The following is a 21,349-nucleotide window of genomic DNA, read 5'->3' as shown; positions in this document are numbered from 1 at the left end:
GTACGGCAGCGACCCTGGGCCACATTGCCCACAGGTGCCTTCTGGCCTGATCTCTGTCCCTGCTGGTCCCTCCTTCCGTGTCCCAGAGGGCAGAGGCCCTGGGCACCGAAGGGCCGGCCAGCAGACACCCCGCCCGGCTGCTGGGCCACGGGGGGCTTCAGGCACAGGCACAGACAGGCAGTTCCCAGAGGGCGGGCGGTGCCCAGTGGCCAGGACACACGCATGCCCTTCAACCTCCGGGGAAACACCGGGGCCCCCTCCCTCTGTGAGCCCCGGGGTGGGGGGAATAGGTTCAGGTCACGGGGAAGACAGTGGATGCCTGGGAGGGCTTCCGGGCATCGGAGGCTGGGGCAGGCAGTGAGGGTGGCGGAGGACCCAAGCCTGACCCCTCCCTCATCCACTCGGGGCTGCAGATGGGGCCCTGCTTCTGCTGCTCGTGCGGCCGCCAGGGGCCACTCGTCCCAACTTGGAGAGGGCACCCCGGTGGGCTCAGCCCTTCCTCTAAGCAGAGCCCTCTGGCCACCCCCTGGGTCAGCGCCCTTGGGGTCAGGCCGTTGGGGTCTCTTCCTCTCCGGGGGGCCATGGGCAGGGCTGGGGGACCGAGGCGTAGGGTCTCGTCTGCTCCTCTGACCTCGGCAGGTTTTGTGGGAGCTGGAGGTTGAGGGTGGCGGGACACGTCAGCAGCCTCTAGGGAGACTGCACGGTGGCCAGAAAATGGGGTGGTGACAGCGGCGGAAAGTCCGGGAAGGCTGAATGCAGCATCAAACAGAAAGCGGGTGCTGGTGGAAACGAGTTGAGCTGATGGGGTCCCACCAGCACCGGAGCCCTAGTTTTCACAGATGCACCATCGTGACGTGGGATGTTGATATTAGGGGTAAACGGTCAGGACTGCCTTCACGACGTTCCGTAAATCTAACCTTGTTCCAAAATAAAAGCACATTTAGTAAGGGGCGGGAGCGGCGGTGGAGCCCCAGCAGGGCGTCTCCACGCATCCTCGGGCAGGGCAGGGGTGGGCCGGGCTGCATTCTTGCGTTTCCCCACCTGCCTACCAGCAAGGGCCGGCGCTCCATTCTGAGCCCCCAGCTGCCTCGCCTCCTGGGTCCGAGGAGGGTCAGTTCTGGAAGGGANGAGTTCAGACGCCCCCTGGCCTGGGCCCCCTCGGTCAGGCAGGGGCTGGATGGGGGTGGGAGCCGCTGGGGACCAGCCTGGACAGAGAGTTTTCACACGCTGTCCATGGCCTTGCCCGAGTACCCCGTGGCTCCACGGCCTCCCCCGAGCAGACTTCCTGACTGCTCTGGAACCCCACAGTCCCCCTCAGCTTCTGGCGTAAAGTGTCACTTGCTGACGTCTCACGGTCTGGGCCGTGCCCGCGTCTCAGAATGTAGGCTCCTCGAAGGCAGGGTCTTTCCCCATTTTCTTTCATTAGTGAACCCCAGCACCTAATCAGTGCCTAGGGGGTACTCAACCAAGGTTCCCATAAAGAACGGCCGGGGGCTGGGGGGCTGCGAGCACGAGCAGTAGAAGCTGGGAGGCTAGTTAAGGGCACGGGACCCGCCGGTCCATGGGGTCCGAGTCACACACTCCCCTGATTGACCACTGAATGCGAGGCCTTGGGCTGGGCTTCTGCGGGGCCAGCACACGCGGACGCTGAGGAGGAATGGGGGACTGCTGCACCCCCAGGCCCCTGCAGAGTGAGGCCCCCGGGGGCCGGGTTCAGGGGCTGGGACAGGAAGTGGCCAGGCCGACCTCTCACCCTCTCTCGTTCTGTCCTCAGGGCTTCGCCTGCAAGAGCCGAGTGAACCGTGAGTACATCTCAGGGGGACTGGCTGCCTTTCCCGCCCTCATCGGCCCAGGTCACCAGGGCGCCCTGTCCCCTCCCAGTCACTGCACTGGCCTTCCCGGCCTGCCTCACGGGCCAGTGTGTCCCCCAGAGGTGCCCCGTGCACCACCGGCTGCACATGGGCGAGGCCAGCAGCCCGCACTCAGCTGCGCGCCTGCGGCGGCAGGTCCTGCCTCACTGCTCGCGGCCACCTCCCCACCAGCGGTGTATGGAACCCCCAGTTCCTCTTATCAACTCTTCCAGTTTTGTCCAATGCAAAGTGAACCCCGTTTAAATATGGCTTTTGTCCGGTGGCCTTTGGCTCATCGGGGGTCCCGCCTGTCGCTGGGGTCCCCCTCCGGCCACAGAGCGCTTCTCTGCTTCCCTTGACGGGAAGGCCATCTAGAAGTTTTCCACTTTGACCTGATCACATTCTCCTCTTTAATGGGTTTGTGGATTTGGGGGGATCTTTTAAGGACCCCTTCCCCGCCGGGGGGTGGTGTCTCCGTTTCCTGCTCTGCTGTATTTCTAAAGGTTTTAAAGCGTCGTTTTCATTTAGCTCTTTAACTTACTGGGGTTTATTGCCACCCCGGTGTGAGGTGGGAGCGCAGTGTGACCTCTTACTGGGGGGGGTCAGATGTTCCAGCCGCAGGGGACAGGGGGGGGGGGGCCCTGGAAGGTTCCCTGACCCGGCGCTGGTGGCCTGCGACGCGAGCCTCTCGTTCCTTCCTTTCCTCGACCGCCCTGTGCCCGCGTCCCTGCGCCCGCAGGTGCAAGCTGGGCGGCGGGGCGACACGGGGGCGCGGCCGCAGGTGAGCGGGCGGTGCCCCGGGAGGCCTGGNGCACCCGCCCCCCCACACCCCTGGCGGGAGCCGGCTGTCAGCGCCCCCACAGCTCCAGGACCCCCGGGAGACGGCCCCACACCAGGGACCTTGGGGTGCCGTCAAGGCGGAGCAGAGCGAGGGCAGCAGGGGCCAGAGAGGAGGTACAGGAGCACGCGGACCGGGGAGCGGTCTCCCCGCTTCCAAACANGCTGGGGGCCGCTCAGGAGAACTGGTCCGAAGCAACGCGCTGGACTGGACGTGATCAGGGAATAAGCGCCGTAACGTCCCCGCAGACAGGGCGCCAGAAACGCTCGCAAACCGTGACTTCTGTTTCAAACTTAGGAATTCTCGGAGGTGGGGTGACGATGCACAGAATTAGAGATAAAGGAAGAATAATTTTAGGAATGAAGACTACATTAGAAGAACCTGTGTGAACAGACCCAATATTAAACATCCAGGAGAGATACAAGGTGAAAAGGAGGAAATTTTAAAAAATAAAGAAGAACTAGGGGCGCCCGGGCGGCTCAGTCGGTTAAGCGTCCGGCTTCGGCTCAGGTCATGATCTCACGGTTCGTGGGTTCGAGCCCCGCGTCGGGCTCTGTGCTGACAGCCTGGAGCCTGGAGCTGCTTCGGATTCTGTGTCTCCCTCTCTCTGCGCCTCCCCTGCTCACACTCTGTCTGTCAAAAATGAATAAACTTTAAAATAATTTTTAAAAAATAAAGAAGAACTGAAAAAGATTAAAATGATGCGTGAAGAAACGGTAAGTGTCACAGGTTGGCAAAGAATGTCAAAATACAGATGATGTTTATTTCTTCTTTCTGAAGAAGAACAAATACTAAGAACTACAGTTCTCAGAAGATGAAAAAAAATTTTTTTCTGGAAACTAGCTATCGAAAGGGCAAACCACAGACCCACGAACATGGGTTCTGAATATCTAGCACCGAAACATATTCTAGTAAAACCACTGGATCATAACAAGAAAGAGAAAAATCTTACGGCCATGTCGGCAAAAAGAGCAGGCAACTTACAGTGGAAAGAAAAGTGCATTAGATCAGACGGGACAAACTACAGCACAGCGAGTGTTACAGCAATATTGTCTCTCAGTCGTCAAACTTGCTAAGGGACTAGATCTTAATTATCCCAAACTAAAAAAAGAAAAGATAATTATGTGACCCAGTAGAATTGCTGTGATGCGTCAACAGCCATATTGTATGTAATACATAAATGTGTCAGATCAACGGGTTGTATATCTTAAAGTTACACAATGTTGTGTGTCAAGTGTATTTCAGTAAAAGTAAAGCCAACCTTTAGGTAGATACAAGCAGGGACACCGGAATATTGACCCCAGAGGCCCCGACGAGGAGTCTGCTAGGGGTCTGTTCCTGTGAGGAACAGTCAACTGCCTGATGAAACGAACATCAGAATTAGGGGAGTAAATTACATACGCGGCTATTTGCGAGACCGAGACCGTGTATGTCAAAGGGAGAGAGTGTGGTATGTCGCAGCTTTATGTTCTGATGATGTAGGTAGAGAACAACCATAAAAAATGGGGAAGAACGAGGAAATTATATGTCAAGACATGTTTTTACCATTTCTCATCATGCTGACTGTTAGTGCCATGACTGAGACTCGCGTCTGTGATGTTACTTGCATTCAGCGAGCGACGGACAGGACAGGGTAGCCTTCTCTTCTCCCGTGTCCCTGAGCATCCGCGTTTTCGGCATGGAAGAAAGGAGAAGCAGATGTCATATAGAAAAGGTGACGTAAAACCTTTGCTCTGAATTCGTCACATGAGTATGACCTTGTGAGTCATACTGACATGTATATAAATATATTGCCACCCTTTCCACAGAAGACCTCTAGAACCAAGGACCAATGCAGAGCCATGGGCCTCGCTAGTGTCCAGGCTGTGGTCTTAAAATACCATTTTCCACCAAAAGGAACGAGGCAGGGCTTCTGAGAGAAGTGGCGGGTTCCCAGTCTGGGGCAGAAAATGTGCGAGAAGAGCTGGGACCTCTTGTCATACCGGGAGCACTTGGTGCGGCTCCAAGGCACCTGGGAGACAACCTGGAGAAGATGCTATTAGCCGAGGGGATGTTACTCGAGCTTAAGAAAAGAATAAGAATTGCAATAAATTGCAACCCATGTGTAAACCCATGTATTCAAAATGGTATTGTTTTAAAGAAATGGAGCCCTTCATCCTCTGTGGATGACGGGATCATTTCATCATCTTGAAAACCGAGAAAATAAAGGAAAGAATCAAGCCTTTGTTCTGCCTTCTGTGAACGCCACCTTGGAGGAAGTAGGTATTCCAGCGCATACGTGGAAACAAAACAGTAGAACTGCATCACCGCTTCGCGTCTCCCAATGGCGTAAGTGCTGGGGCAGCATCACGAGTGGCCGAGGCCCACGCACAGCCCCCTCGTGAAGGTGCTCGACACCAGCTCTTGTCCTGCTCAAGACCTAGACCCTGAGTGCAGCCAGACCCCTGGGTCCTGCTGCCGATTTACCAGGAACACAATGGATGCTGTGCTGCCCCCCAGGACGCCTGACGGGGACCCTGAATCGGCAAAGAGGAGGAGACGTGCAGACAGACCGGATGAGCCAAGTTTGACAAACGGGCAAGCCTCACGTGTAGTGTGTGAAGAGGCACATCCGTGTGATTAAACCATAACAAAACGCAAGGCCGTCACCACAGGAGTCAGCATGCTGGTTCTGGGGTGAGTGACGGGGCTTGACTGGCCGGGGCCCCGTTGTCTGGCGGCGATCGGGCCATCTGCTCTGTGATAATCCACAAAGCTCTGTTTTTTGAGATGAGCTTTTCAGTATCTGGATTTCAGTTTTACAATAAACGGCTTTTTAAAAGGATCTTAACATTTTATACGCCTTTATTTCTTCAATACGAATTGTGGATTCTTTGTCGAATTTACTGAAAATATCAGTAGATATTTTCAATGTGTGTGATTTTTAATATTGCCAAAGAATTAACTCAGTTCTGTGTTACCCGGACCATCAGTTTGGCCTCAGATTGGGTCACAGAACTAAGAATCATTTTACTTACCAGATAACCAATCTGTTATAAAAGGATATAATTCTAGAACAACCTGATAGAAGGGAGGCAGGGACACGGTGTGTGGGGGAGGGGAGCACGGAGACCCCTTGCCTTCTGGGGTTCCACCCTCCCGGCACCGTGTCCTCACCCATCCAGAAATGCTCCAGACCGTGTCTGCTTTGGTTCTTATGGAGGGTTTACAAGGCACAGTTGATGAATTCGTTGGCCTTTGGTAATTGACTTGACCTCAGCTCCCCTTCCGTCCCCAGATGTCATGATGTGGTTGGTTTCCATGGCAACCAGCCCCCATGCTTAGAGGGTTTCCAGAACTTACCTCATTCACATAAACTCAGCTGTGTGGTTGAAAGTGGTTTGTTATGAAGGACCAGAGACACCTTCCAGGCTCCTCTCCCTTGGGAGAGAACAGCAAGGGGTTTAGGATCTCTGCACCAGATAATGGGTACAGACCGATATATATTTGTTATTAGTTACAACGTCACACAGTTTTGTAGAAATTGCATTGAATTTATTAACTAATTTGAGACAGAAATGACATCAGTTTGAGTTTCCCAACCATGAACATGGTATGCCTTTCCATTCACTTAGGTCTTCCTCAAAGCATTTACTTATGGTCTTCAGAGGCTGAAGGGTACTGTAAACAGTGTCCTTATTTTATTGTATTTTCAGATTGGTTTTGCTTGTGTAGAGCAATGCCACTTTTGTATATTGATCTTGTGTCCAAAACTTGATTTGTTAAACACTCTATTTCTGGGACTCCTGGGTGGCTCAGTTGGTTTAGCATCCAGCTGTAGATTTCGGCTCAGGTCACGATCTCATGGTTCATGAGCTCGACTCCCATGTTGGGCTTGGTGCTGGCAGCATGGAGCCTGCTCAGGATTCTCTTTCTGTCTCCCTCTCTCTGCCCCACCCCAGCTCTCTCTCTTTCTCTCTCTAAGAACAAAGCAAAACAAAAAACCTCTGTTATTTCTAATAAATTTTCTATTGAGTCTCTTAAGTCCTTATACATAAATAACCACATATTCTGCAAGTGATGACCCTTTATAAACCTATGAGTTTTGTTTGTTTCTGGCCTCATGACCCTGGCTCCAATCACCAGGACAATGTTGAATGGGGAGCCCTTGTCTGAGTCCTGATATTTATGGCAATGATTCCCAGGGCTTACCATTAAATAGTAGGTGTATGGGGCCTTTGAAGTAGACGACCTTGATCTAGACAAGGAGGTACCTTTGTTTTCCTAGTTTTTTAAGCATCCTTTACCATGAGTAGGAAGTGAATTTTATGAAAACTTTGTGCATCTGTGAAGATAATCATATGGTTTTTCTCCTTTAATCTTTTAAGGAGGTGAATTGTACTGATAGATTTTTCTCATGTTGACTGCACTTGCAGTCCTGAACCAGATCCTATCTGGTCACGTCTACTGAATTATTAAGTCAAATTGCTGCAGTTTGATTTAGGATTTGCAACTATATTCATGTGGGAGACTTTTACTTTGTCGGGTGAGCCTTTTAAAAGCTAGCTGTGACCTCTGTCCTGCCCTTTCCCTCCCCTCCTGGGACGCAGGAGACGCTTGGCCATTTTTCTCCGTTCTCCACATTTCCTCATGTGTCTGCTGTGTTTCCCCGTCTCTCCGCCGTCCTCTGGGTCATTCGTTGTGATCTTTCACTTCTCTAAGGCTCTCTTTGCTGAAGTCCAGTCTGCTCCTGAAGTCGTCTGTTGTATTTTTAATTTCTATTTCTGGGGGTTTCATTTCTAGAAATTCTATCTGTTTCTTTGGAATGCGCTCGGTCCCTCCTTGTAGTTTTTCCCACCACACGTGTTTTCAAGCTGGTCTCGGCGCGGTGGCCGGGACCCCACACCCGCCGCCCCGTCCCGTCCCCGGAGGACTCGGAGCCGTCGGCGCCCGCCGCCTCTGAGGCTTCTCCCTCTTGGCGCTTTGTTTCCTGGCCTATTGGTCTCCATGTCTGTCTGCTCAGCGCGCCTGGGAGGCTCAGTCGGCTGAGCGTCTGACTCTTGGTTTTGACTCAGGTCATGATCTCACGGTTCGTGAGCTCGAGCGCCGTGTGGGGCTCTGCGCTCACAGTGAGGAGCCTGCCTGGGGCTCCGCCTCTCTGCTGCTCCCCAACCTGTGCTCACTTTCAAGGGCTCTCCCTCTCTCTCAAAATAAATAAATAAATGTTACAAATGATATGTCTGCTCAGTGCCCCTGAGAAATGATTCTTGGCATTCTCCAAGGCCTAGGACGAAGGGGGCTTCCCCAGAGCAGACTCACTTCTGTTTCTGAGTGGCACCCAGGGGTAGTGCCTGTCTGTCAGGGCCGTCAGGACCATTTCTTTTTTTTCTTTTTTTTTTAATTTATTTCTAGGAGAGAGAGAGAGAGACAGAGTGAGCAGGGGAGGGTCAGAGAGAGAGGGAGTCACAGACTGAAACAGGCTCCAGGCTCTGAGCCGGCAGTCAGCACAGAGCCCGACGCGGGGCTCGAACCCACGAACCGCGAGATCATGACCTGAGCGAAAGTCGGTCGCTTAACCGACTAAGCCCCCCAGGCGCCCCATCGTCAGGACCATTTCTAATTAAAAACCAGGTCGAGGTCTCTTGGACCTTCCTAGAGATGCAAACCAGGGCTGGGAACCCGCACCCAGACCCCCAGAGGTTACCGGAAGCTCTCGCTTCCTCCCTGCCTGCTCAGAGCAGCCACGGCTCAGGGCCGAGGGTCGGGGTGCTCCCCAGCTCCCCCCGAGCCAGGGCGATGCCGGGGCGGCTCTGTGGCGCCCTCCGCAGACGTGGCTCCCTGAGCACCTCTGCCCTTTCTCAGGCTTCGGCCTGACGATCCTGATTCATCAGCTCGCACACGTTTTGGTGAAGCTTTTCGTGCCTACAGCTTTGGGTCCGGCAGTGGCCTCGGGCCGGCCCGCGTGGCCCAGGGCCACCGCGTTACGGGAACCGGGAACCGAAACTCCCACTTGTTTTTAAACGCACAGAAGCCTTCTTTCTCCTCCTCTTCCTTTGTCAATAACGAGTGTAGATTCCCCACAACGTTTGGCCAGTTCCTGTGCCCGCTGCCCCCTGTCACCCGCCTCTTCCTTCTGAGTTACCGCTTCTCCTTTCAAAACTGCATCTGTCAGGTCTTCTTCCAGGAAGGCCCCGCGGCACTTGTTACAACTGGGAAAGGACCAAACATGTTTACTTCTCGCTGGGTCTTCCTGATAGATTTGGGGCTCACGAGGGCCTCCAGGGAGCGACGCTATCTTCTCTCCCGCCTCGCACCGCGGCTCGCTCAGCCCGTATCTCCTCACCCTTCCTCTACACACTCTCTGTCCGTTTGTCAGCTCGTTTGGGACAGGAGCCTGTGCTTATGCATTTTATTTTAAATTTATTTATTTAATTTATTTTTACATTAGCCGCTTTCCCTCCCGATAGTTCACTATTTTCCACGCGGACACGAGCCTTTCTCTGCAATGGTTCTCCCTTTTTTTTAAAAATTCTGGTTTTGGTCTTTTTCTTGGTTGTCTGGAATAGATCTGGTTCTTTCCCAGAAAGGGTCAAGAGATGTCGATTTCTCCTTCCTGCAGAAAAGGACATTTTCACAGAGATGAGGACGACGTGGGTGGAAAGAGACCCCTGAGGCAGGGCGGCTCCCCCAGGGGGGCTGTGCGCTCAGCCCCCAGGGGGCCCCCAGGCACGGGGCAGAAGCGTCCTGCCCGCCCCAAGACCTGCGGGGCCCACCGGGCTTTGCCACTAAGCGTGTGGAAGGCTGGGGTTGGCGGCCTCCTTCCTCCGACTCCAGCCGCTGCCCCGGGCGATGTTCCATTCATTCTGAGGCCGTCGGATCCTGCCTGGTACTTTTCTCAGCCCCAGGACCAGGGGCCCCCGGGCCCCCGGGGGCCACGCCGGATGCAGACAGTTCTTTAGAACTGCGACCGGTGTGGGAGCGTTTTGTTACTACGCTTAGGAACGGCCAGCAGGTGGTGATAATGAAAGGCAGATCAGCTATTCATGGCTTTATTTTTTTGTTAAATATCCATCAATTTCAGAGGAGAAGGTGGCCTGGGACCTCCTCCCCCATCCCCTGGTCCACCCCCTCGGGCATTTGAGGACATGATGAAGAGAAATCCACAGGGGTATGAAGACAGTTGGGTCCTGGGTGCTTAAGGCTTTTTTTTTTTAGATTTTATTTTTAAGTAATCTCTGCACCCAGCGTGGGACTCGAACTCCCAACCCCAAGATCAAGAGTCACGCGCTCCTCCAACGGAGCCAGCAGGGATGCCTCAAGCCTTTTAAAAAATATATTGTTTTATTGTTTTATTTTTCCCATTTCTGGTCTTGTATAAATTTANAAAGTCGGACGCTCAACCGACTAAGCCACCCAGGCGCCCCTGGTCTTGTATAAATTTAAACTGAGTTGGGAGAAACCCCCTCTCATGGGGCCGAGCTCAGCGCATCCCACCACCGACGCCTGCTGCCCTCGCACACACTGCACGTGGGCGGAGAGCAGGACATTGCCTCTGTAGCATTATTGGCTTATATATGTTAAATACTCAGTCTGCTCAGGTTTTACCTGCAAAACCATTACCTCTGTCAAGATAATGGACAACCACGTATCTGCTTTCTTTCCACAGCGATTAGTTCACATTTTCGAAAATTTTAGATGCATGGAGCCAGGCAGTGGGTCCTCTTGTATCTGGCTTCTTTCACTCCGCATCATTACATTTAGATTCACCCGTGCGCGGCATGTGTCAGTAGCCTGTTCCACTGGATGGCTATACCACGGTCTGTTCGCCCACCCCCCTGCGGGTGGACATTTGGGTTGTCTCCAGGTTTTGGCTACTAAAAACTAAACCACAATCAACATTCATGAGCAAGGCTTTCTCATTATTCTTGGGTAAAGATCAAGGCAGGGAATAGCTGTATCATAGAGTAGGCGTATACTTATCTTCTAAAAACCTTGCCAAATTGTGTTGTAAAGTGGTCGTGACATTTTATGTTCCCGCCAGCAGTGTGTGAGGATCCTTATTCTGCGATAGCCTTGTCTACACTTGGTGTAGTCAGTTCTTTCCATCTGAGCCTCTCCAGGTAACACTGGCTCATTGTGGTTTAAGTTTGTGTTTCCCTACGGTCTATCGATGTCGACCATTTCTTCACGGGCTTTCTTGCCACTTTCATCTTCCGTGGAGAAGAATCTGTCCAGATATTACTCTTTACTGGCTTGTTGGTTTCCTTACTGTTACGTTTGGAAAGCTCTTGACAGATTCTGAGTACAAGGTCCTCACCAGATACATGATTTGCAAGTATTTTCCCTCAGCCTGTGACTGGTCTTTTCATTCTCTTACCAGCATCTTTCAAAGATGAATTTTGATGAAGTCTAATGTATCAGTTTTTTCTTTTGTGATCATGAATCAGTGTGGTATCTAAGAAACTTTTGCTTAACTCAAGGTCATAAAGGATTTTTTAAAATATGTTTTCTTTTACTTATTTATTTTTAATTTTTGTAATATTTATTTTTTTTTGAGAGAGAGAGAGAGAGAGAGAGAGAGAGAGAGCAAGTGGGGGAGGGGCAGAGAGAGAGGGAGACACATAACGTGAAGCAGCTCCAGGCTCTACGCTGTCAGCACAGAGCCTGATGCGAGGCTTGAACTCATGAACCACAAGATCATGACCTGAGCGGGAGTCCAGTGCTCAACATCCTGAGCCTCCCAGGTGCCCCACTGTGTTTTCTTTTAAAAATGTTACCATTTTAGGTTTTACATTTAAATCTATAGTCCATCTTGAGTGAACCTCATATATAGTGCAAGGTATGGATTCAAGTTTTTTTGTTTGTTTTTTTTTTTTGGCTTGCATATGGACATCCAGTTGACCCAACACTATTTTTTTTTTTAATGTTTTATTTATTTCTAGGAGAGAGAGAGAGAGAGAGAGAGACAGCGTGAGCAGGGGAGGGTCAGAGAGAGAGGGAGTCACAGACCGAAACAGGCTCCAGGCTCTGAGCTGGCAGTCAGCACAGAGCCTGACGCGGGGCTCGAACCCATGAACCACGAGATCATGACCTAAGTGAAAGTCGGACGCTCAACCGACTAAGCCACCCAGGCGCCCCTCCCAACACTATTTTTTGAAAAGACTGTCCCTTTCCCACTGGGCTACCCAGCCCGGTTATCGAACCTCAGCCATCCACACATGAGTGGGTCTGTTTTTGGACTTTATTCTGTTTCATCCATTTGCCGATCTTGACACCAATACCACACTGTCCTGATCCCTCACTTGATTGCTTTATAGTAAGTCCTGAAATCAGGCTGTGTTGGCCTTCAGATTTCTTTTTCTTTATCATAGAGGATTTGGCTATTCTAGATCCCTTTGCATTCCCATATGAATTTTCAAATCAGCGTGTCAGTGTCTGGGAAAAAAGACCTCCTACGAAAAGGATTTTGAACACAATTTCATGGACTCTATGGATCAGTTTGGGGAGAATTGACATCTTAGGAATTTTGAGTCTTCTGACCCATGAACCCAGTATACTTCTCCATTTATTGGGATGTTCCTTAATTTCCCTCAGCAATATTTTGTAGTTTTCAGGGCATAGATTGTGTACATCTTTGGTCAGATTTGCCCCTAAGTATTTCATATTTTTATGTTATTGTAAATGCTATTTTTAAAGTTTGAATTTGTAATTGTTCTTTGCTAGTATAAAGAAATATGATATATTTTGTATATTGATCGTGATTCTTGCAATTTGCTAAACTTACTCGTAGTTCTAATACCTTTTCTGGATATCCGTTAGATATTTACAGACACAACCATGTTATCTTCAAATGAGGACAGCTTTACTTCTTTCTTTCCAAACTGAAAAGGACGTTTATTTTCCTGCCTTACTGCATCGACTAGGATCCTTACTGCAACGTGATCAGATCAGTGACCCCGGGCTTGTTCCTGATCTTAAGGGAAAATCATCCTTCTTTCACTGGCAAACATGATAGTAACTATGTTTCCCACTGACGACCTTCATTAGATTGAGAAAGTTCCCTTACTTTTCTTGTTTGCCGAAAGGTCTGATTAGGATTAGATATTGGATTTTGTAAAATACTTTGGCCATGACTATTGAGATGATCATATGTGATTTTCAAAATTTGTTAACGTAGTTAATTATAGTGATTGATTTTTTAACATAAAGCCAATCTTGCATTCCTAGCACAAACCACACCTGATAAGTATGTGTTATCCTTTTATATATTATTGGATTCCATTTACTAAAATTTTAATTTTTTTAGAGTTTTTACTCTGTGGTCATAGGGTGTCTATAGTTTTCTCTTTTTGTAATGGTTTTGTTAGGTTTTGATATCAGAGAATGAGTTCTGAACTATTCCCTCTTCATCAATTTGCTGGAAAAATCCATGTAGAACTGGTCGTATTTCTTTCTTGAACATAAGCTTTCATCGACTTTTCTCAATTGCTTTTCTGTTTCCTATTTCGTTGGTTTCCACTCTGATCTTTATTATTTCCTTTTTTCGGATTACTTTGGGTTTTGTTCCTCTTTCTTCCCTAGTTTATGATACAATGACATACAACTTAGCATTAGTTTACGCGTACATTTACTCCTCTATCTCTAGTTCCTTAAGGTAGAAGCTGCAGTCACTAATTTGAAATTTTTTTCTAATGTAGGAGTTTCTTCTACATTACAAATTTCTACAGATTTATCCTTAATCCTGCTTTCGCAGCATCCAAATGTTTTTATATGTTGGTTTTTTTTTTTTTCATTTTCATTCAGTTCAAAGTAATTTCTAATTTTTGTTTCTTCCTTGTCCCAAGGATTTTTTTTTTTTTAGAAGTGTATTGCTTAGTTTTCAAATATTGGGGAAGTCTCCAGAAATATTTTCTTGATCTCTAATTCCATTTTGCTCAGAGAAGACGGTTTGTTTGATCTGAACCGTTTTAAATCTATTGAGATTTTCTGTGCGAGAATATAGTCTATCTTGATAGACGTTCCATTTGGGAAGCATGCAGACTCTGCTGTCACTGGATGGGGAGCTCTGTAAACACCAATCAAGTCAAGCTGGTAGATAGTGGTATACAAGGTCACCATATTCTTTCTGGTTTTCTGCCTACTCTGGTTTTCTGCCTCTGCCTAGAGGAAAGACTTGCAGCCAGCTGTTGTTGTGGGCTAGTCTCTTCCCCTTTGCAGTGAATCAGTTTTGTTTTATGTCCTGTGAAACTGACGCGAAGTGCATAATATCAGTTTAAGACTGTTGTGTCCTCCTGATGAATGGCTCCCTCTATTATCGTGAAATGAATATCCGTATCCCTGATAATATTCTTTGCCATGAAATCCATGTTGTCTAGTAACAACCATTCCAGCTTTCTTTTTTTTATTTTTTATTTTTTATTTTTTATTTTTAAAAANCTCCCTCTATTATCGTGAAATGAATATCCGTATCCCTGATAATATTCTTTGCCATGAAATCCATGTTGTCTAGTAACAACCATTCCAGCTTTCTTTTTTTTATTTTTTATTTTTTATTTTTAAAAAAACCCCACGAACCGTGAGATCATGACCTAAGCGAAAGTCGGACGCTTAACCGACTAAGCCACCCAGGCGCCCCCATTCCAGCTTTCTTTTGCCTAGCATTAGCATGCTGTGTCTTCTTGCATTTGGGTCTTTCTATTTAAAGTGTATTTCTTATAAGCAGTTTAGAGTTGAGTCTTGAGTTTCTATACAGTCTGAAAATCTTTGCCTAACTAAGGTATCATTTACATTTAATATGATTGTTGAGATGGTTAGGTTTAAATTGATCTTCTTCCTGTGTGTTGTTTCCATCTCTTCTTCATTAACTTTTTCTTTTTCTGCCTTCTTAGTTATTTCTGTGTGTGTGTGTGTGTGTGTGTGATTTCATTTTATCTTCTTAGTTGACTTAATAGTTCAAAATGTTGTTTTAGTGATTGCTTTGGTGTTTTGTTTTGTTTTGTTTTGTTTTTTGGATTTTTTTTGTTGACATTTATAGTATACACCTTTACCTCCTTCTAACCCCCCTTCAAGGGGTAACGCAGTACTTCACAAGCGGCCCAGATCCCGCCCTGTCCCACCCTGTCCCACGCTGGCAGCGCCACTTCTGCCCTCTGGGCATTTGTGCTGTTGGAGTCACGCCTTTCCCCTTAACACCTGTTTTAAACCCTGCAGCGCATTCTTATTATTATTTTGTTTAAACAGTCAGTCATCCTTTAAGTGGATTTAAATAATAAGACAATATCTTGTGTATCTACCACATGGTTACTATTTCTGATGTTCTTTATTCCATTTATTCCCATTTTCCTTCCTACCCAAGGGACTTTTCTTTTTTAGGTTGGGCCTTTTGATGAGCTTATGTATGAGGTCTTTATTTACCCTTCACTCTAAGAGATCTCCCCGTGCGAGGGCTCCTGGTTAGTAGGTTTGTCTTTGGAGGCTCTCCTCCCGCCTTGCTCTCTCTTCCCACCAGACACTTGCCGTTGCCCTTGCCTTTGTTCCTCAACACGTGTGTCTTTTTCCTCTTGTGGCTTGTATAATTTTCCCTGTATCACAAGTTGATCATGGTGTGCCTCACAATTTTTCTCATCTTTCTTACATTAGGCACTCACCACGCTTCTCGATCTGCCAGTTTACGGTTTTCATCAAGTTGGGGACATATCTATTATTTCTTCAAGTTTTTTTTTTTCATTCCCCCTTCCCTCTGGGGATTCTAATTCCATGTGCATCAGGCCACTCAGGTTGTCCTGTCAATGCTTCTGTTATTATACCATCATCATCACTATCTCTTTCCATTTACTTTTGGATACTTTCTATTGCTATGTCAGGTTCCCCAATCTTCTTTTTTTTAATGTCTAATCTGCTATTAATCCCATCTGATGTATTTTTCGTCTCAGACATTATATTTTTATCTAGAAGTTGGATTTGAGATCTATCTACCTATCTATCTAATCTTCCATGTCTATTATTAACTTTTTGAACATATGGAATACAGTTATAATAATTGTTTTAATGTTCTTGACTACCAATTCTAATACCTATATCAGTTTCAATTAATCAATTCTTCTCATTATGGATTGTATTTTCCTGATTCTTTGCATGTCTTGTGATTTTTTATTGGATGGCAGACATCGTGAATTTTACCCTGTTGTGTGCTGGATATATATTTTTGTTCCTACAAATATTGTTGAGGCCTTCCTGGCATACAGTTAAGTTACCTGGAAACAGCTTAAACTTTGGGGGATCTTACTTTTAAGACATGTTGGGCAGAATGAGAGCAGCAATCAGTCTGAGGCTAATTATCCGCGACTGAGGCAAGACTCTTGCGTGTGTGGTACCTACCCAGTGTCTGGCTGAGAACAGGGACTACTTTCGGCCCCACGCGAGTGCAGGACACTCTCCCCTCAGATCCTCTGAGCTGGTTCCTTCCCTGCCCCAGTAATTCCCTCACACGCGTGTGCTGACCTGAGCTTCGGCAGGGCGACCGTTCTCCACGGTTCTGCCTGAAGCCGACTCTCCTGCCTCACACTCCGTCCTGCTGGTGCGGTGCTTTGGTCCATTTCCTCGACTCAGGGAGGGTGCCAGGCTCCCCCTGAGCCCCTCCGTCCGCCACACTCTGGAAACACTCTCAAGACACTGACACATTTGTGGAACTCACTTGTGTGTCCCCTGTGGCCAGGACACCACGCTCTTTCATTTCCCCGTGTCATGTTGTGAAACCCTTGCCCCACGTATTTTGTCTGGTTTTCCAGGCTGTGTCAGGCAGGGGGGCCAACCGGACCTCCATGACTCTGTCTTGGCCACAGTGGGATCCATAGAGCTGACTTCTTTCCCATGAAAGAAATCTTCAGATCTTGCGGAGTCTGTTTCTGAAGCCAGTCAGTATGGGCTGTTGCGTGGCAGGCTCCACAGTGCCTTGCCTACACCAGCACGTCCATCCGTGTCCCCGGGGCTGGGCCACTGCTCTCCTGCAAACACCTGCCTTCTCCAGAGCCCACCTACTTGCATCCCATGTGGAGAAGGTCCCCAGGCTCGGGGAGAGATGGCTGCTCCGTGCCTTCAGGTCAGCGCCTCGGTCCTCGAGTGCTGGGGACTTGGAGGAGCGTCCGCTTCTGCCTCGGTCTCACCGCACAGGCGTCTGGTGCGCCGTCTTCCTCTGCTCCCCATTTGACTCGCATGTTAGCACTTCCGCCCGGTCTGATGGGCTGTGGTGCCTGCAGAACTTCCCCTTGAGCTCTGTCCCCAGTGACGTCTTCCTCATGTGCTCCTTGAGGGCCCTGGGGGTCCTGAGCCCCTGAAGCGCCCACTGAGCACACACACCTTCCCCTTCCTGGACACATGGTCCCCCCTCGGGGTTACTTCCTCCACCTCACATGGCACCAGGCCTGAGCGCCATCTCTCACGCCCGCAGACGCGCCACACCCCGCGTGCAGGAGGGCACCTGGCTGCCAACTCTGTGGGGCACAGGCCTTCCCAGCGATCCGTGGCTCGTGTGGAACTAGCTCCCCGTCCCCCAGGTCCCCAGCTGCCAGCCTGGCCAAGTGAAGGCCACAGCTGCTGTTCAGCCCCAGTGCCCGGAAGTGAGACCCCGGCCCCGCCAAGGCTCCCGGGCCGGTCCTACCTGCACCAGGGTAGCCTCCGGCCTGTGACCAGAGCCTGAGGCTGTGTGGCGGGGTCATGACCCAGGTGCCCCTAGCAGGCCTCTTCTGTTGCTCATCTTTGAAGGCGGGCGATGGGGCTTCCCAGCTAATGGGAAGGCAGGCCCCACTCACCCCTGCGGGCCAGGTGCAGCAGCAGCTCCCCAGGCTCAGGGGTGGCCTGCTCCCGGGCCTGGCCCCACTCCTGATCCCTAACAGACAGTCGGCTCAGGGCAGGCCCACTATTCACAGGGGGGGTGGGGGGCAGCACGCCGATAGGGCAAGACCGTGAGGACCCCTCCCCAGACACGCACTCCCAGGGCCTCCCCCAGGCCGGGCCCCCACAAAGCCTCACCCGGCGCTGGGCGCCCCTGGCACTCACCCTCCTTCCCTCCTCCTCAGGGAACATTTTTAACAGCTTCTGCCGGGAATCCCCCACGTCCATGTCCAGGTCCATCCTGGGGGCCCTGACGGTCTCCACTGCCATGAGGTGTGCCCCCCAGGATGGCTGCTCCCTGCTCCTGCGCGTGCAGGCCTCCCTCACGCTGCACGGTGAGAGGCCCCGGGGCCGTGCTGACTGCGAGGGTGGGAACACCCAGGAAGCGGGGTGGTGGGCTCAGGGCTCCTTTAACTCCACACCAGTCCGATGGGCGGGGGAGGGGGAGGGGGGCTCTGCCAGCTGCACATCTGATGAGCCCTGCCCGGCCCCTCCCCTCACCCAGACAGCCTGCGGGGCCTGGAGGCCTGCTCCATGAGCCTCGACACCCAGGAGACACAGTGTCAGAGCGTGCGGGTCTCCAGGGCCTCCCGCCGACTACACGCGGGGCAGCAGGTGAGGCAGCGCCTGACCCAGCCCTGCTGAGCCAGCCCCAAGCCTTTGCCAGGCGGGAGCAGCTGTCCCCTGGCTGTCCCTGGGTGCCCTCCCGTCCTTGACAGCTGACCCACCCAAGGCCCAAGGAATAGGCACCCCTTCGGCTGGGCTCCGGCTGTGCGAGGCGGAGCTAGCTGGCAGCGGATGGGTAGTTGGAGACCCCCGGTCCCCCTGGCTCACACCTGTACCTGCCCAGCTCCAGGTGCACTTTGATTGCTTCGAAGTGAGCGTGGCTCAGAGCCTCTACGTCACCCTGAGGACAGTCCCCCACTTCTGTGGGGTCCAGCTGGATCAACAGTACCACGTGGAAGGTGGGAGCCCGTGGGACTGGCCTGGGCACGGCTGCCTCTGGCGTCTGGGACGCCAGGAGGGGGGCACATGGGTCAGGGGCAGGCTCCCATGCTGGACGCTCCCAGCAGGCGGCCCGGCCTCCCTGGAGGGCGGGGCTTCCGTAGACAAGGGCAGAGGCCCAGCGGGGGCGCGGCTTCTGGAGACAGAGTGGCTGGACCGCCATTGCCTGTGCATTTGCAGACTGCAGAGACCGAGACGTGGGGAGGAATCTGCCCTTCTGCCTTGGTGAGGCCCCGTCCGCGGTGGGACCACAGCCCCGCAGCCCCAGGAAGCCCCCTGGGTCGCTGCAAGGCCCTGACTCGCCCGCCCGCTGGGATCCTCTGCCCGCCCCGCTTGGGAAATCACGATGGGTCCCCAGGTGGGCGATTCCCAAATGCCTGGGTCCAGCAGGGGTCACGACCTCGGGGCTCCCAGGACAGGAGATGACCTGTGTCCAGTGACCTCTAGTCCCGGCGTGGCCTCCACCTGCCACCGTTTTGTAGCCGGGAAGTTCTCCTACTGGGTGGACCGCAGCCGCAAGGTCATTCTGGCACAAGTGCCGGAGGCCCCCGGGGACTCTGACTACTACCTGCGGCTCTGCCTCAAGTGGTTCACCTGTGAGGAGGTNCAGGCCCCCACCGCCCCCTGCCCGCCCGCCGGGCCCCCAGTCCCCGAGCCTCCACTCCTCTGCAGGTGACAGTGAACAGGGTCTCCCGCGCCGTGTCTCTGCCCTACAGCCAGGAGCTGCCATGCCTGTGCCTCGAGGTCAGTGACAGTGCGGCCTTCGCTGCTGGGAGGAGACAGGGATGGGCAGGACCTGCGCTGACCCCGGCCCCTCCCGCAGGGCTGGGCTGCGACCCCTGACGCAGTGCGGATGCAGGCCTGTCCCTTCGAAAATGGCAAGTGGCCCTGGTGTGGAGTAGGGGCCGGGCGGGAGGCGGGCGGGTCCGAGGTGCCTGGCAAGGTGGGCCCCCCCCACCGCCCAGGTGCTCGCGCTTGCTTCGGACAACATGTAGCCAGAAGTGTGTCCCAAGCAAGCCTTTTCAGTGGCAGAATCTGCAGACGTGTGTGTGCACGTGTGTGTGCACGCCCGCGTGCACGCACCGGTACACGTGAGTGCACGTGCCCACCTGGCTCACCCGGAAGAAGCAAGTGTTGTTGAGAGCAGCCGTCTGCGGGGTGGAGGAGGGGTACCCTGCGCTGGGCTCCACTCTCTGACACTGCATGGGCGCGTGTGCACACACACACACACACACGCACACGCACGCACAGGCACACCCCTGGGCTAGGGCCCCGGACACCTGCAGAAAGCTGCACCTGCGTCTCGAAGTGACCCGATGGTCGGGTAAGCAGGTGCTGGGCTCCGCTGACCGGGGTCCCCGGGGGCGGGTCCCTGCAGACACGGAGGCGCTGTGGGACGCCATCCGCTACCACCCCGGGGACCAGGCGCTGAGCTGGGAGCCCGCCTGTCCCGTCAGCGCCCACGTGAGCCTGTGCTGGCGCCCGGAGCCAGGGGCCCAATGCCATGAGCTGGAGCACTCGGGCCGGCCCGCACGAGGCAGGGTGAGTGGCCACCAGGCGGGGGTGGGGGTGGGCACAGACGGCCAGGGCCTGACCTGAGCACCCCCTCAGGTGCAGTACCCGCTGGTGGACACGCAGCCCCAGCTCTGCCTGAAGGTGAGTGGGCGGCCCAGCGTCCGGCACCGAGGGAGGGGCCGCAGGGAGGCCGCGGGGTCGGGCCACACTCACTCCCAGACCTTGTCCGGCCCTGGGGTCCAGCCTCCCAGTGACCCCTCTGCCCTGCCCCCGGTCTGGCAGCGGGTGCCGCTGAAGGGCTCTGCGGGAAGGAGGGAGGCCCAGCCTGGCCCAGGCCCCAGCCGCCCCCCAGCCGCCCCCCACATGCCACAGCCTTACCCCTCGCGGCTTCTCTGCAGTTCTCCACCAGCCTGGGCTTCTGGGTGAGGTGCCCTTTCCAACAGCGACGCTTCCCAGGTGAGCTCTCGGCGGGGCCGCAGGGCGGGGAGGCTGTCCTGGGGCCCTTGCTGTTCGATGCAGCAAATGACGCCCTTTTCTTCGTTCGCATAGAAGCCTCTTGGCCAGGCAGGCAGGATGACGGGGTGCTGGGTCAGTGAGACGGGGAGCGGAAGTGGCGGGGGGCTGCTGGGCCTCAACCCCTCCACCCCACAGCCTGGAGGATGAGCATCCAGCCGGCAGCACCGCAGGGCCACCTCCGGGTGACCTTCTTCTCGCCCAGCGAGGCCAGCTTCAGGGTGCACCTGTGTCACCAAAGGGGGCCGTCGCCCCCTGCCTGTGGCTCAGCGCTCCAGGCCACGCCCCTCCCTGCAGCCTCAGCGAGCCAGGTGGGTGGGCACTGCGGGGGGTCAGCCTCTGGAGGCCGCCCGGTGCGGACAGGTGCAGGGCTCTGCCCTGTGGGCGCTGGCCGTGTGCGCGCGTGCCATAGGGACGGCGCGGCCGCTCTTGCCCCCCCCCACCCCCACTTCCTACGACCGACTCTTCTCCCAACCCAGGGTGACTTCGTGGCCGACCCTGCAGTTGCCTTCGTGGACATTCCCAGGGACGAGGCTTGTGACCCCGGCACCTGCATCCAGGTGGGCGGTGCTGCCCCCACCCAGCCCCCACCCACCTGCCCAGTCCCAGACCTGTTTCCCAGGCATCAGCCCAGGGGAATCCTGCCCCCCAAAGCTCCTCTCCAGGCTGTCGCTCTGGGGGATGCAGTCAGGGTGCAAGGAGGGGGCCGCAGGCTGACCGAGCTGCACCCCCCCCCCCCCCAGGGCGGGGGGGCCGCGGG

General features: G+C 53.0%; 1 protein-coding gene across 1 annotated transcript in view; it reads left to right on the top strand.

The window, feature by feature from the left end:
- IL17REL (interleukin 17 receptor E like) overlaps positions 1-21,349 on the top strand; it is a 25,626-nt gene that overhangs the window by 2,041 nt on the left and 2,236 nt on the right. The window contains exons 2-14 of the mRNA XM_077757873.1: positions 1,775-1,802; positions 17,742-17,891; positions 18,062-18,171; positions 18,407-18,521; positions 18,742-18,786; positions 19,044-19,164; positions 19,215-19,305; positions 19,385-19,439; positions 19,940-20,103; positions 20,173-20,217; positions 20,475-20,532; positions 20,728-20,900; positions 21,069-21,149. Coding sequence (XP_077613999.1) covers positions 1,775-1,802; positions 17,742-17,891; positions 18,062-18,171; positions 18,407-18,521; positions 18,742-18,786; positions 19,044-19,164; positions 19,215-19,305; positions 19,385-19,439; positions 19,940-20,103; positions 20,173-20,217; positions 20,475-20,532; positions 20,728-20,900; positions 21,069-21,149 — 1,236 coding nt within the window. The remainder of the gene's footprint in view (positions 1-1,774; positions 1,803-17,741; positions 17,892-18,061; positions 18,172-18,406; positions 18,522-18,741; positions 18,787-19,043; positions 19,165-19,214; positions 19,306-19,384; positions 19,440-19,939; positions 20,104-20,172; positions 20,218-20,474; positions 20,533-20,727; positions 20,901-21,068; positions 21,150-21,349) is intronic.

Source organism: Crocuta crocuta, unplaced genomic scaffold, assembly GCF_008692635.1.
Source record: "Crocuta crocuta isolate KB4526 unplaced genomic scaffold, BGI_CrCroc_1.0 scaffold143, whole genome shotgun sequence".
Lineage (NCBI taxonomy): Eukaryota > Metazoa > Chordata > Mammalia > Carnivora > Hyaenidae > Crocuta > Crocuta crocuta.
This window is presented reverse-complemented; position numbering and strand designations above follow the sequence as displayed.